This window comes from Stegostoma tigrinum, chromosome 1 (assembly GCF_030684315.1).
Source record: "Stegostoma tigrinum isolate sSteTig4 chromosome 1, sSteTig4.hap1, whole genome shotgun sequence".
In the NCBI taxonomy this organism is placed as follows: domain Eukaryota; kingdom Metazoa; phylum Chordata; class Chondrichthyes; order Orectolobiformes; family Stegostomatidae; genus Stegostoma; species Stegostoma tigrinum.
This window is the reverse complement of record NC_081354.1, coordinates 41842003-41858766: the sequence shown is the minus strand read 5'-3', so window position 1 is coordinate 41858766 and position 16764 is coordinate 41842003. Positions and strand designations below refer to the sequence as shown.

General features: G+C 43.5%; 1 protein-coding gene across 1 annotated transcript in view; it reads left to right on the top strand.

Annotated features, from left to right (window-relative positions):
• The window catches only part of gucy1b1 (guanylate cyclase 1 soluble subunit beta 1), a 167670-nt gene extending 158796 nt beyond the window's left edge, over positions 1-8874 (top strand). The window contains exon 13 of the mRNA XM_048539724.2: positions 991-8874. Within this exon, the coding sequence (XP_048395681.1) occupies positions 991-1114 (124 nt within the window). The 3' untranslated portion in view covers positions 1115-8874. The remainder of the gene's footprint in view (positions 1-990) is intronic.
• Positions 8875-16764: the final 7890 nt, after the last annotated feature.

Sequence of the window (16764 nt, the reverse complement as noted above, 5' to 3'; positions counted from 1 at the left end):
TCACTAATAAAGGAACCATATGTATGCTGCCTTAACCACTTTATCCACCTGTCACTGTACCTTGAGGGACCAGTGTACACGCACACCAAGGTTCCTTTGATCCTCTGAACTTCCCAGGGTTCTACAGCTCGTCATGTATTCCCTTGACTTGCTTGTCCTGTCTAAGTGCATCACCTCACATTTATCCAGGTTGAATTCCATTTGCCACTGATCAGCCTACCTGACCAACTCTTGTAGGCTAAGACTGTCCTCTTGACTATTTACCATTCCACCAATTTTTGTATCATCTGCAGACTTGGTGTTCAACCCTCCTACATTATTTGAACCACAGATGTTAAGGGCCCCAATACTGACCACTGTGGGACTCCACTGGAGAAGATATTCACTTGGAAAAACACCTCTCAACCAGAATCTTCTGCTTCCTGCTCAGCCAACTTGTAATCTAATTTACCAAATTTTCTTGGATCCCTTGGGCTATACCTTTGCTGTCAGTCTCCCGTGCAGAACTTTGACTTCAGCATGATTTGTGATAAAGTAGACAGCAATAAAAGCATTGCCCTTATCTATGTGCCTTGTCACCTTTTTGATCAACGTCACTGAATTTTTCAGATGTGACCTCCTTTAACAAAACTGTGCTGACTATTCTTGGTTAATCCCTGCCTCTCCAACACTGATTCTGTCCCTTAGAATTGCTTCCCTGCCATTAGGGCAGACTGACTGGCCTGTAGTTTCCTAGTTTGTCTCTTGCTCCCTTCTTGGTATCAAAAATTGTACCATATTTGACTGCACCCACATCTCCTGTAGCCAGAGAGGAATTGAAAATTTTTGCAAGTGCCTCTGCTGTTTCCTCCTTGCCTCGCTGAACAACTTGGGACATGTGGAATCATCTTCATATTCTTTACATTTCTGATGCATTCTGTCTTAACTTTGTTCCTGTTTGCATTGAAAATGAATTGAATCATCCTAATCACTAACTTCTTTTATAATTAGGTGCCTAATGAGTGCAGAGAACTCAGATGAACAATTTCAGCTGGAGTATAGAAATCTGATTAACATGAAGGGTAAGAAAGAGCCAATGAAGGTTTGGTTCCTATCCAGAAAATACAAAGTCTAAAGTTTGATTCATCAAGGAACAATTTATATCCTTTGGATGTTTTTTAAGTAGTGGGAAAAAATTTAATACATGAAGAATTAACATTCACTTTTCACAGCTGAAATGTAATCACGATATATAAATCGTGACAAGTACAAAGTTATTCAATCTTCAGATTGCCAAGATTTTTCTCCTTTATTCTTCAGTAAATGTCATGTTAGAAATAAACACAAGCAAGTGGGATTTAGCTGCTTTCTAAACAGAACTTGTCAATCTGTCAAGTCTACATATGGATTATGCTAAGTAATTAAGGGCATTTATATTCTGTGGAGTCAGCTACAAAGTACCTTTTTGCAAGAGACCAGTGAAAATGGGCACTGCCATAAGCATGTTGCCAATACCCATGTACACCATTAAGCTGAAAAATCTGTTACTTAACCCATTTGGAATAGTTGAATGTGAGAATTAATGAGGGTTTCTGTTGTTTTAGATTGGACACACGCATTGTCCAGTTGTAAGATGCCCAATCGGGACTACATCTTGTAATAAATATTAACCATGCTTTGGGAATCAGGTTACATAAAACTCAGATTGTAGTGGAGCAGCAAGAATTTCTCATGCGGCTGGTCATGTTGTCATTTGCCTGACAAGGATCAAGCAAAGATTCTACTCTGGATGCTTGGAAAATTCTAGAAATGGCAAGTATGCCTTTCCTTTTCCATTGGGCTTCTGACAAATTCCAGAGTATAATTGGTGGAAAAAATCAAAAATTTCAAATCCTTGAAACGTGTTTGTGCTTAGATTTTGTTGATACATTCTAGCAATGTTTTGTAGTAACTGAGAATCTTCAGAACAGCATCTCATGTGACACTTTTCACCCAGGGCCACAAGTATAGTTGAGCACCTGTGGACAATGCTGAAAGGTTCCACTGGAGCACATCCTCTGCTGAAGAGTTTCACTGCAACCTGTGTCAGAATGTTGCCTAAATTGTCTGTGATCTGTTTGAAAAGCAAATGTGAGGATCAATGAAGAATAGATCAGGGTACTTTCTAGATGATAGAACATAGAACATAGAACAGTACAGCACAGAACAGGCCCTTCAGCCCACAATGTTGTGCCGACCATTGATCCTCATGTATGCACCCTCAAATTTCTGTGACCATATGCATGTCCAGCAGTCTCTTAAATGACCCCAATGACCTTGCTTCCACAACTGCTGCTGGCAACGCATTCCATGCTCTCACAACTCTCTGCGTAAAGAACCTGCCTCTGACATCCCCTCTATACTTTCCACCAACCAGCTTAAAACTATGACCCCTCGTGCTAGCCATTTCTGCCCTGGGAAGAAATGAAGTTAAATACAGTGGATATTCAAAGATACTTAGTTTAGATGTGCAGATGTTTAAAATACCCTGAGTAGGTGCAGAAATTAATCCAGAAAGCAAATGGAATGATGGCTTTTATATCTAGAGGAGTGGAGTGTAAGGATGCAGAAGTTATGCTGCAGTATTTTCAAGTTCTGGTTAAATTCCACTTAATTCCGATCTGGGCATCACAACTGAGGAAGGATATAATGGCCTTGGAATGAATACAGTGTAAGCTTAAGAATAGCTTTACTGTGAAAATCCAAGTATGAAGAGAGATTATACAAATTGGGCCTGTTTTCCCTCTAGAATTTGGAAGGTTAGGAGGGTGATCTGATCAAAGACTTCAAGATATCAATAGGAAGAGACAGGGTAGATAAAGAAACTATTTCTACTGGTTGGAGATTCTAGAATTACAGTGCATTGTCTGAGAATTAGGGCAGGACCGTTCAGGAGAGAGATGTTAGGAGGCAGTTTTACACATACAGGCTGGTGGAGGTTTGGGATACTCTTCCACAAGTGACAGTCGACACTAGATCCGTTAATTTTAAATCTGAGAGAAATTTTTGTTAAGCCAAGGTTTAAAGAAAATGGGCCAAAGACAGGTATTTAGGTTTAGGCCACACAGCAGTCATTTGTTAATTTAATGGCAGAACAGGCTTGAGTAGCTGAATGGCCTCCTGCTCCTGTGAAACATCTCAATTGGGTCAACAGTCATTGTTAAGTGGGGACCCTGCTGAAAGTTGTGATTGATTGACTGACTGTGGTTGAAAAGCTTGAGATGGTATCTGGTGGGATTGCTGACATGGCTTTGGGCTCAGAGTTGCGGGAGGTTGATCATAAAGTCATAGATATATAGCATGGAAGTGGCGCTTTGGACCAACTTGTCCATGATAACCAGTTTCGTTTTTGCCTGCGATTGACCCCTATCCCTCTAAACCTTGTTTATCCAAGCACCTGTCGAAATGATTACATCTGCTTCCTCTGGCAGCTCGTTCAAAATAGGCACCACCTTTTGTGGAAAGCTTTATTTCCCCCGGGTCCCCCCTCTCCTTAAACCTATGCCTCCTAGTTTTGCAATCCACTACCCTGGAGAAAAGACATTGGTTATTCACCTTATTTATGTCGTACATAATCTTTTAAACCTGAGGTCACCCTACAGCATCTAATCCTGCATGGAGGAATGTCCCAGCCTGTCTAGCCTCTCCTTAACTCATATCTTCCAGTCTTGATAACATCGTGTTCTGTACATTATGATCCAACATCCATTTGTTCTACACCCTTTCCAGTTGATAACGTCCTGCCTGCAGCAAGGTGACCAGAATTGTACACAGTACTGTATGTGTGGCTTCACCAATGTCTTGTACAGCTAGCTATAAGATGACATCCCAACTCCTATACTTAATGCTGTGACCAATGAAGGCAAGCATGCTTACCTTTGACACTACTTTTTAAGGCACTGTATACCTGCATCCCTAAGTCTCTTCATTCAGCAACACTCCCCAGGGCTCTACCACAAACACTAAGCACTGACCTGGTTTACATTACCAAAATGCAACATATGACATTAATCTGAATTAAATTCCATCTACTATTCCATGGCCCACTCGTCTAATTGAACAATATCCCGTTGTACTGTTAGATAACTTGGTTCGCTGTCTGCTTTACCACCAATTCTGGTGTCAATTGCAGACTTATAACCGTGCCTCCTATATTTTTATCCACATCTGCTTTACATAAATGACAAACAACAGTGGACCCAGCACCAATCCTTGCAGCACATTGCTGATCACAGCCTGTTCAGTCTGAGTCATTGGTCATGGAATTTTTTTTAATTTGGTCATGAGACTTGAGCATTTGCTCTCTCAGCCAGCATTTATTGCCCATTCTTAATTACATAGAACATTACAGCACAGTTCAGGCCCTTGAGCCCTCGATGTTGTGCCGACCTGAAGCCCATCTAACCTACACTATTCCATGTACGTCCATATGCTTGTCCACTGATGACTTAAATGTACTTAAAGTTGGCAAATCAACTACTGTTGCAGGCAAAGTGTTCCGTACCCTTACTACTCTCTGAGTAAAGAAACTACCTCTGACATCTGTCCTATATCTTTCACCCCTCAATTTAAAGCTATGACCCTGGAGGGTAATGGTGAGCTGCCTTCTTGAACTGCTGCATTCCTTGATGTCTGTTATGAAGGGAGTCTCAGGATTTTGAATTGTTGACAGTTGTGGATCAATTACCGAGTTACCTTGTAATTTAACTACTGACTGAGAAATCTCTCCTAATCAAATACTGAAATGGTGATTTAAATTTTATTGTATGTAGCATCCAAAATAAGATCATTAAAGTAAGCAAGTTAAGCCTCTCAACCCAAATTGGTTATCACCCAATTAATGGTGGAATTTGGTTACGATCCCAGTAACAGTAATCTGTCTCTGGAAGTGTCAGAGTAAGATCCTTGTGCAAAATTGTTCTTGAGTTCTGTTAAAAGTGGAATTTCGGTGTTTGATTCTTATACAGAGTTTAGATCTGTGTGATATTATTGAGTTTTTTTAAAAGTCCTTTCGTCCAAATTACTGAAAGCTACATCTGATAGGGCAAGCTGCAGACTCTTTGTTCCTTATTCCATTTGGTCTTAACTGTCTGTTTGAAGACAGCTTTCCTGTGATTGATTAACTCTTAACTTCTGCAGGACAATCCTTGTCCTTTTGTGGCAATAAAGCATCCAGTTTATCAAATAGGTGATAAAGCAGTTTTGTTCCTTTGCCGCCACTCCTCCTTTTGCCAGACATGTCTAATTGCTTTAAACTTCTTTATAAGTTTGTCCTTGTCCTTTTAATAGTTTATTCCAGACTGAGTTATTGCTGCTGCTTTTGAATATGACAGTTTATCTTTGGTTGATTCATTCAATCCATGAGCAGTTATTAAAATTCTGAAGTCTGTACTGTCACAGTGATATGGTTCCAAATCATAATGATACGTGGCTTGAAATGGAAGGCTTGCTGATGGTTGGTTTTCCCACACGTTTACTGTCCTCATCTTTCTAGTTGGCAGATATTGAGTTTGAAAGGAGCCATGGTGAGTTGCTACTGTGCATCTTGTACCTAGTGCATGCAGCTGCATCTGAGCATCAGAGGCAAAGGGAATGAAGGTGGATGAGATGCTAACCTAGCAGGCTGCTCTGTCCTGGTTCGTGACAAGTTAATTGGATGTTGGAGCTGTATCCATCAAGAGTGGAACGTCATGGTTGTTAGCACTATTACCTCTCAGCACCAGGGAGCTGGGTTCAATTCCACACTTGGGCATCTGTGTGTGTGACGTTTTGCATAATCTCCCTGTGTCTACGTGAGTTTACCCTGGCTGCTCCAGTTTCCTCCCACTGTCCAAAGATGTGCAGGTTAAGTAGATTGGCCATACTAAATTGCCTAGAGAGTCCAGGGATATACAAGTTAGATTGATTAGCCATGGAAAATCCAGAGTTACAGGGATGGGGTAGGAGGGTGAGTCTGGGTGGGATGCTGTTCAGAGAGTTGATGTAGATTTGTTGGGCTGAATGGCCTGTTACCACACTGGGGATTCTAATAGGAGTATTTCTTCACACACTTGACTTGTGTATTATAGATGGTAGACGGACTTTGAAGGCTAGTAGATGAGTTACTGAGGACTGAATCCTAGGCTTTGACCAGGTTTTGGAACCACAGTGTTTGTGTTTGAAGGCAAAATACTGTAGATGCTGGAAATCGAAACAAAATGCTGGGCTGCCAACATCTATGGAGAGAGAAAGTTAATGTTTCAAGTGTGGTATGACTCATCTTCAGTTTCTGATTCTTGGCAAAACCTAGAATGTTAATAGGAGATGTAGACATGGTAATGATTGAATGTCAAGGGTGCTAGCATTTTCATGAGATTGGGAGAAAGGAGTCTTTGAAGCAGGCTAAGTACACAGGCTACTGGGAATATGTTTATATCCCTCATGGACACTTGCAGATCTCATCTATATACAAGCAATGCCTAATGTATGCACAGTAAATGGCCCCAAAAAAGATGAGGGAACCCAGGACCAAATGTGCCCCAAGAAGGTTTGTTTGGAAGTCTGGGACAATGGGTCAAATTACAGTCAATCTCTGAAAATTCATGGTAGTTTGTCACTCTGCAGTCCATGTTGAACGTTCTGGGGCTTGTGACCTTTATGAAGGTTCTGGTGTTTAGTGAAATGCAATTCTAGCCTTGCTGTCCTGTTCGGCTTGCAATAATTATGTGACTATTGTCTCTGTTGTATGTACTGTTTTGTGTGCAGCCTGTGAAAAATTGAACTCATCACTTCTGTCATAGTGTTAGTGGTGCTGCCGAAAGATGTGTTGATTAGCAACTTTGAATTACTAGGTAAATCAGGACAGTTTTACAGCTTGCATTCACTGATATGAAAATGAACAGAAGTAGAGATAAAAAGATTGGATTTTTTTCTCCTTATAGCAAAACTATAAACTAATAACAATTAATTAAAAACAAAGCATTATTAAAGTAGAAACGTCGGTGCGGGAAAAGGAATGCCACAAACTCTGTATAGCAGCCTAGATTTCACTGAGGAGGAAGTGTAGAGATTTTAAAGGCTTTTAACAATGTGTTTTGAATCCCATATTTAATGTTTCTTATGATTGATGCATGCTCCACATTAGAGCTTAGTGAGAGAGAGGTTCCTGGTTAATTTGTGACCATACCTACATCAAGATGAATGTTGAGTTTCGAAAATTGTCTTGGGCATAGTAGCTCTGGTCACCTGAGTGCACATCTGATAGAAGAGCAATACCATGTGTAGAGGGTCTGAGTTAGTCAATTATCAGCTGGAGAACATTAATGGAAACACTTTATGAGGCTATTATGATGCTGCTCAACATTCAAGGCCAAATGAGAACCGGTTGGTAAAGAGGAAGAAATATTTGTAGAAATACATGAAACAAGATCACAGGACAGGATACAGATATTGTGGCAGACATCACACAAAAGAAACATGTCCAGGTGGAGAAAGCAATGCTCTAACTACAAGAGGCCGAATCACTCTCTCAACCTGCTAGAAAGAAGCAAATCAAACTTGTAAAGGTGGTGAATGAACCACTTTACAACATACAGCAAATTGGTATTGTAGGTTTGAAAACTAATGAACGGTTTGTGAATGTTATGAAGATAACTACAGAAAGAAAGCATTGGTCAGAAACAGGAATTTATAGTAGAGGACAAAGAAATGGGATGACCAAGTAGTAACATTGGTTTGCATTCTTAGGGAGAATATCAGTAATAAGAATACCAGATATGTTAGGGAGCACAGTTTAGTGAGGGAAAAGAACTGAAGCAAATCAATATTTGGGAAGTGTTTTTGGTCAATGAGAGATTTTAAACCCCATCACAGAGCACTTAAGGAAGTAGCGTGATAAAGTGTGGATGCATTGGCCATCTTGGAAGATATGATAGACTGTGGAACAGTTCCTACAGATTGGATAGTAGTTAATACAACTCCTCTACATTAACAAGGAAGGCTGAGAGAAAACCAAGAATTATAAACCAGTCAGTTTGAGATTGGGTAACAGGGAAAACGCTAGAGTCAGTTAAGATTTAAAACCAAGCACTTGGAAAGCAGTGGCAGGCTCAGACAGTGTGAATTTACGAAGGCAAAATCATGTCAAATCTATTGGAATTCTTCAAGGATGTAATTTCCCAAGTTGAGGGAGAGCTAGTGGATGTGGCTTACTTAGACTCTCAGAATGCTTTTGACAAAGTGTGCAAAATTAAAGTGAGTGGGATTTGGATTGTATTGAGATGGATGGAAAACTAGTTGATGGCCTAGTCAAGTAGGAGTGAATGTGTTTTTAGTTCCAAATCATAGGTGGTTACTAGTGGGGTACTGCAGGGAACAGTGCTAGGACCCCAGCTATTGGTTACATAACTAACTTGGATAAGGGATTGTAAATGAATATAATATCTCCAAATTTGCAGATGAGACAATGCGAAATGGGAGGGTGGATTGAGGTTACAGAAATGCCTCTGATTTGGGTCAGCTGAGTGGGCAAATGCATGGCTGATCAAGTATTTTATGGATAAATATAAGGTTATTTACTTTGGGGAGCTAAAACATGACGGCAGATTATTGTCTGGCTATTAATTGAGAGAGCAGTATGTGCAAAGCGACCTCTGTTCTTGTGCGCCAGTCTCTCTGATGAAGGGTCTAGGCCCGAAACGTCAGCTTTTGTGCTCCTGAGATGCTGCTGGGCCTGCTGTGTTCATCCAGCTTCACACTTTATTACACTGAAGGTAAGCCTACAAGTACAGCGAGCAATCAAGAAGGCAAGAACTGTGTTGATAACAAGGTGTAGAGCTGAATGAACACAGCAGCATCAGAAGAGCAGGAAAGCTGACGTTTCGGGTCTAGACCCGTCTACAGAAATGGGAGAGGGGAAGGGGGCTGCAAAATAAATAGGGAGAGAGGGGGGGAGCAAATAGAAGATGGATAGAGGTGGAGATAGTTAAGAGAGGAGTCAGACAGGTCAAAGGTGGGGATGGAGCCAGTAAAGGTGAGAGTGTAAGTAGGGAGGAGATAGGTCAGTCCAGGGAGGACGGATAGGTCAAGGGGGCGGGATGAGGTTAGAGGTAGGAGATGAGGGTGAGGCTTGGGGTGGGAGGAAGGACAAGTTAGGGAGGCGGGAATGAGCTGGGCTGTTTTTGGGATGCGGTAGGGTGAGGGAAGATTTTGAAGCTTGTGAAGTCCGCATTGATACCATTGGGCTGTGGGGATCCCAACCAGAATAGGAGTTGCTGTTCCTGCAACCTTCGGGTAAAATCGTTGTGGCATTGCAGGAGGTCCAGGATGGACATGTCCGAGGAATGGGAAGGGGAGTTGAAATGGTTTGTGACTGGGAGGTGCAGTTGTTCAGTGCAAACCAAGTGTAGGTGTTATGCAAAATGGTCCCCAAGCCTCCGCTTGGTTTCCCCGATGTAGAGGAGGCCACAACAGGAGCAGCAGATGCAGTATACCACATTAGCAGATGTACAGGTGAACATCTGCTTGATGTGGAAAGTCGTCTTGGGCCAGGGATGGAGCTGAGGGGGCGAGGTGTCGGGGCAGATGTAGCACTTTCTGCAGTTGCAGGGAAAAGTGCCAGGTGTGGTGGGGTTGGAGGGGAGTGTGGAGCGGACAAGGGAGTCATGGAGAGAGTGGCCCCTCCGGAAAGCAGATAAGGATGGGGAGGGAAAAATGTCTTTGGTGGTGGGGTTGGATTGCAGATGGCGGAAGTGTCGGAGGATGATGCGTTGGATCCGGACATTGGTGGGGTGGTATGTGAGGACGAGGGGATTCTGTTTTGGCTGTTATTGCAGGGAGGGGGTGTGAAGGATGAGTTGTGGGAAACGTGGGAGACATGGTCGAGGGTATTCTCGACGACTGAGGAGGGGAAGTTGCGTTCCTTGAAAAACGAGGGCACCTGAGATGTACAAGAGTGGAATGCCTCATCCTGGGAGCAAATGCGGCGGACGCAAGGGAATAGGGGATGGCATTTTTGCCGGAAGCTGCGTGGGAGGAGGTATATTCTCGGTAGCCGTGGGAGTTGGGCTTGAAATGGTTATCAGTTTCGAGGTGGTTGCCAGAGATGAAGATAGAGAGGTCCAGGAAGGAGAGAGAGGTATTAGAGATGGTCCAGGTGAACTTAAGGTTGGGTTGGAAGGTGTTGGCGAAGTGGATGAACCGTTCGAGCTCCTTGTGGGAGCATAAGGCAGTGCCGCTACAGCCATCAATGTAAGGGTGGGGTTTAGGGCCAGTGTAGGTACAGAAGAGGGATTGTTCCACGTAACTGATGAAGAGGCAGGCATAACTTGGGCCTATGTGGGTACCCATGGCTACCCCCTTTGTCTGTAGGAAGTGGGAGGAATTGAAAGACAAGTTGTTGAGGGTGAGGACGAGTTTGGCTAATCAGATGCGGATGTCAGTGGAGGAAGACTCGTCGGTCCTGCAAGACAGGAAGAAGCAGAGGGCCTTTAGGCCATCTGTATGGGGAATGCAGGTGTATAGGGACTGGATGTCCATGGTAAAAATGAGGTGTTGGGGACCAGAGAATTGGAAGTTCCGGAGGAGTTGGAGGGTGTGGTTTGCGTCACGGACATACGTAGGGAGTCCCTGGACCAAGGGGGAGAAAATGGAGCCGAGATAGGTGGAGATAAGTTCAGTGCGGCTGAAAGAGGCGGAGACAATGGGTCGACCAGGGTAGTCAGGTTTGTGGATTTTTGGGAAGGAGATAGAAGCAGGAGGTGTGGGGTTGGGGAACAATGAGGTTGGAGGCTGTGGGTGGAAGGTCACCTCAGGTGATGAGGTTGTGGATAGTTTTGAGAGATGCTTTTGTGGTTGGTGGTGGGGCCGTGATCAAGGGGGTGGTAGGAGGAAGTGCCGGAGAGTTGGTGCCTGTCCTCTGATGTAGAGGTCAGTGCACCATATTACAACTGTGCCTCCCTTGTTCGCGGGTTTTATCTTGCAGTTGGGATTGGTATGGAGGGCTGTATGTTCTGCGGGGGAGAGGTTGAGGCAATTGATGTCTCGACGGCGGTTGGAGATGAAGAGGTCAGGGGTGGGGAGGATGCCTTGGGGTGGTGTCCAGGAGGAGGGAGTGTGTTGGAGGTGGGAGAAGGGGTCAGTAGAGGGTGGGTTAGGTTCATGGTTAAAGACGTAAGCGTGGAGGTGGAGGTGGTGTAAAAACTGCTCAATGTCCAAACGTGACTGGTATTCATTGTGCGGGTGGAGAGGGACAAAGGTGAGTCCTTTACTGAGGACTGACCCTTCGGCCTCAGTCAGGGGGAGGTCTGGGAGGCTGGTGAAGACTCGGCAGGGCTGGGTGCTGCTGTTTCATCTGAAGTTGCTGGCTGTGGAGGCGGTGGGCAGATTTACGTCAGCGGCGCTGGGCCGTGTGGTGTCGGCTGTGGGCGGAGTTGCATCGGCAGTGGTGGGCGGAGTTGCGTCAGCAGTGTGTGGAGCGATGTAGGCAGCAGCAGCAGTCATGATAGGTGCGTCCTCGGTTTCTATGGTGTTGGCCTCGGAAATGGAGGCAGCGGTGTCAATGGCATTCGTCGCGGAAATGGTATACCTGACAGTGGAGAATGTGACATCTTCCATGGATGTTCCGACAGCGGCCACATGGACGATGTCCGCCGGTGCATTGTGGGGATGCTCCTGGGTAGGCTTGGGGTTATGGGAGGTGGATTCGGCACGTTTTGGGTGGCAGGCATCAGTAAGTTTACTGCACTTATGGTTTTTTGTGTCCCATAGAGCTGAATAGAATTGTGAATTCAGGTTGTGGATCCTACGAAAAATAAAAACAGGAGAGGTCCTTTGCAGCTTTCGGAGAGGGAGGCTCTGAGCTGGGCTGTGCTTGATTGTCATGAGAGGAGATGCTGCTGCATTGCTGCGAATGTGTGTTTCAGGAGTCGCAAGGAGATACGCTTCTGAAGGATCTCGGTGTTCTGAAAGTAGACATTGTCACAGCTGGGGACAAATTGGGAAGGCCTGAATGTGGACTGTCTACCATTGGGGATGATCTGGTTCTGTAGGCAGATACTAAGAAAGGTGATGTGGCTGCGGTACCTGATTTGCTTCAGGATGTGATCGAGCAGTTTCAAGGTGGAAGAGATTATGAGAGAGTTACAGTGGGAGAGAGATTCTCTGAGGTTGTTTCGAATGGAGGGTAGACATCCTTAGAGGTTGCAGGCAGGATGTTCATGATGGGGAAGTCCAGAACCAGGATCAAAGTCTAAGATTATGGGGTAAACTGAGATGAGAAGAAATTTCTTCACCCGAGAGAGTGGTGAGCCTGTGGAATTCACTTCCACAGAATGAAGTCAAGGCCAAAACCTTGTATGATTTCAAGGTGATGTCGGATATCGAACTGGGAGCTAAAGGGAATGGGGAGGGAATTGATGATGGATTTACCTGATCAGCTATGACAATAAATGGCAGTGCAGGCGTAAAGGGCCAAATGGCCTATTACTGGTCTTTATCCTGTTTCTATGCAAGTAACCATGAAGTGTCAGAGTCATTGCAACATCATGAGTTTCACACGTGTGAGTAGCTTGAGATGAGAATACAATATTGAAGCCTTTGAAAGTGAGGTGAAGCTACATGATGGAACAAACCTCTCTAAGACAAATTAAGCTGAGAACTCAGTGCAAAGGAAAGAGTGAACATCTAGAGTTCCAGACTGTAGATATTAAGCAAAATCAACTCATCTCAGCTGGAACAATCCAAAGTTTGGAAAAGTAACCTTAAACCTGAGCGAAGTGATTTATGGCATTTTGCAGGATACTAAGTCATTAATTGGCAAGTACGCCTTGGCAAATTAGAGATGTAGTTGCAAGTCTTGAATGTCTTCCTGATCTATATGTTCTCAAGTGGATAAGAACGTGAAACCAGAGAACAATTCCATCTGTGCTGAAGTCTAACCTGGAAGCGAAGTTGGAAGAATTGGGATAAAGCGGAAAACCAGAATTTCTACAAAATTGTATTAGCGGTATTGCATCAATAAGGAGGGATCTGAAAAACAGTATGCATGGATTCAAAGAAGCATAAAGAGCCTACCATGGTTGCAATATTTCTTCAATATGCGAGGTAATTACTTGGAAGGTGAAACTCCGTGAGAGTAGCTTTTCAGCAACATCCTGAATGTCCTTCAGGAAAGGTACAGATGTTTGTACTTTATTGTTTGGCATTTTCACTGCTCTGAAACTGTACTAATACATTCAGTGCAAGTTAGTTGTTGATCTTTCCAAAGTGGAAGCTGTAGTTGATGTGCTAGCCTATGGATGTGAAGACACAATGAATGAAGTTATGTTTCAGGCTACAATCTGAAAAGCTCGCCAAATGAACATAAAGCTGAACAGACAAAAGATGATGTCTGGTGTCAAATACATAGGCCACATAATGACAGTAAAAGGTCTTCTTTGGACCTGGACAAAATGAGCTGTAGCAGAGATTCACCAACCACTTTAGTGTGAAAGCACTGAAATCATTCATTTGGATTTATGAACCAATTCAAAATGTTCTTGTCTCATTTGAGTGTATATCTCAAGCATGTTCATTATTAAGGATGTGCAGTAGTAATGGGCACAGATCAAGAAGCAATTTTCACAAGACACCAAAAACAAAACCACAACAATCTTGCAGTATTCTGAAATCACCTTGCAATGTGGTGCCAGTGAGACAGGACTTGGAAGAACCCATATGCAGCAAGGACAACAATGGAATTTGCATCCAAGGTATTAATACAAACTAACAGAGGTAGTTCTCAGGTATTAAGAGTGCTTACTTATTGATAAAGTTGGATCTGGAAGCTTCTAGATTCAGTGAGAAAAGTAACAACTTGGTGTGCCCTGGAGGTCATCCGATTCAGTAACACTGCTGAATTAAAATACACGTCTTGCTCAAACCAAGAAACTACACAGCACAATGCAACTGCTCAAGCCCTGCTCAGAACAGCAATAAAAGGATGGTCTGAAGGCATCAAGAGCACATCTGTTATCAGAAGGCTGGGCATACAAAGAAGTGATGGGTTTGTTGCCCAAGATATCACCTTGAACAAAAATGGTTCCGTTATCCCTAAAAAGATGAGAGAGATCGTAAGGTTTCCATGTCTAGTTCAAGGAATGTGAAACAAGACCATCAGGCATAGGAGCAGAAGTTAGGCCATTCAGCCCATCGAGTCTGCTCTGCCATTCAGTCATGGGTGATCGGTTTTTCTCAACCCCATTGTTCTGCTTTCTCCCTGTAACTCTTGATCTCCTTGGCAATCAAGAACCTGTCTATCTCTTGTCTTTAAATATACTCAATGATCTGGCCACCACAACCTTCTGTGGCAATAACTTCCATAGATAAACAACTCTGCCTAAAGAAGTTTGTCCTTACCTCTGTTTACTCTAAGGCTGTGCCCTCGGGTCCTAGTCTCTCCTACCAGTGGAAACATCTTCCTAACATCCACTCTGTCCAAGCCGTTTAGTATTCCGTATGTGTCCTGTAGATTTCCCCCCCCCCCCCATCCTTCCAAACTCCATCGAATATCGACCCAGAGTCCTCAAATGTTCCTCATTTACATTAAGTTTTTGATTCCTATTGTTTATATTCAAGTCACATCAAGATAAATGCCAAAGTTGGATTTGCCTTCCTGACTACTACTAATTTAACCTGAAAGAGCGAATCCTGAACTAGAGCCCCCAAGTCTCTTTGCACTTTAGCTTTCTGAATTTTCTCCCCATCTAGAAGAATACCTCTATTCTTCTTACCAAAGTGCATGACCTCCCACTTTCCCCACATTGTACTCCATCTGCCACTTCTTTGCCCACTCTGCTAAACTGTCCAAATCCTTCTGCCTCATCAATACTACCTGTTCCTCTACCTATCTCTGTAGTGTCTGCAAACTTAGCCGGAATGCCCACAGTTCCTTCATTTTAGATCATTAGTGTATAAAGTGTAAAGTTGTGGTCTTAATACTGATCCTTGAGAAACACCATTTGTCACCAGCTGCCATCCTGAGAAAGTCCCTTTTTAATCCTACTTCCTGTTTTCTACTAGACAGCTAATCTTCTATCTAAGCTTGTACCTTTGGTGTAATGCCATGGGCCCTTATCTTACTCAGCAGCATCCTGTGCGGCACCTTGTCAAAGGCCTTATTGAAGTCCAAGTAGTGCTCTCTGATGAAGGGTCTAGGCCCGAAACGTCAGCTTTTGTGCTCCTGAGATGCTGCTTGGCCTGCTGTGTTCATCCAGCCTCACATCTTATTATCTTGGAATCTCCAGCATCTGCAGTTCCCATTATCTCTTAGGTAACATCTATTGGCTTTCCTTAGTGTAACCTGCTCATTATTTCCTCAAAGAATTCTAACAGATTTGTCAGGCATGCCTTCCCCTTAATGAAGCTATGTTGACTTTGCCCTGTTTTTACAGTGCAGTTCCAAGTATTCAGAAATCTCATCTTAAGACCAATAAGACATAGGAGTGGAAGTAAGGTCATTCGGCCCATCGAGTCCATTCTGCCATTTAATCATGGCTGATGGGCATTTCAACTTCACTTCCCTGCACTCTCCCCATAGCCCTTGATTCCTTGTGAGACCAAGAATTTTATCAATCTCTGCCTTGAAGACATTTAACGTTCCGGCCTCCACTGTGCTCCATGGCAATGAATTCCACAGGCCCACCACTCTTTGGCTGAAGAAATGTCTCCTCATTTCCGTTTTAGATTTACCCCCTCTAATTCTAAGGCTGTGCCCATGGGTCCTAGTCTCCCTGCCTTACGGAAACAACTTTCCAGCATCTACCCTTTCTAAGCCGTACGTTATCTTGTAAGTTTTTATTAGATCTCCCCTCAACCTTCTAAACTCTAATGAATGCAATCTCAGGATCCTCAGCCATTCATCACGCGTTAAAGCTACCATTCCAGGGATCATCCATGTGAATCTCCGCTGGACATGCTCCAGCGCCAGTATGTCCTTCCTGAGGTTAGGGCCCAAAATTGGACACAGTATTCTAAATGGGGCCTAACTAGTGCTTTGTAAAGTCTCAGAAGCACATCACTGCTTTTATATTCCAACCCTCTTGAGATAAACGACAACATTGCATTCGTTTTCTTAATCACAGACTCTACCTGCAAGTTAACCTTTAGAGAATCCTGGACCAACACTCTCCGATCCCTTTGTACTTCTGCTTTATGAATTTTCTCACTGTTTAGAAAATAGTCCATGCCTGTATGTTTTTCCAAAGTGTAAAACCTCACATTTGCTCACGTTGAATTTCATCGGCCATTTCCAGGACCACTCTTATAAACTGTCTAAATCTTTCTGCAGCCTCCCCACCACCTCAGTACTACCAGCCTGTCCACCTATCTTCGTATCATCGGCAAACTTCGCCAGAATGCCCCCAGTCCCTTCATCCAGATCATTAATATATAATGTGAACAATCTTTCACAATGGATTCTGAAATCTTACCCATGACCAAGGTTAGGGTTATCGGCCTTGTAATTTTCAGTCTCTTGCCTTACTCCCTTTTTAAACAGGAGTGTCTTGTTAGCAATTTTCCAGTCGTTTGGGACCTTGCCTGACTCTAGTGATTCTTGAAAGATCACCACTAATGCCTCTACTATCTCTATATAGCTATCTTTTTAAGAACTCTGGGGTATAATCCATCTGGCCCTGGTAATTAACCCACCTTCAGGCAATTCAGTTTTTCTAGTACCTTCTCCTTGTTCACTGGTGACCATACTCAGCTCTTTCCCCTGACTCTGTTGAA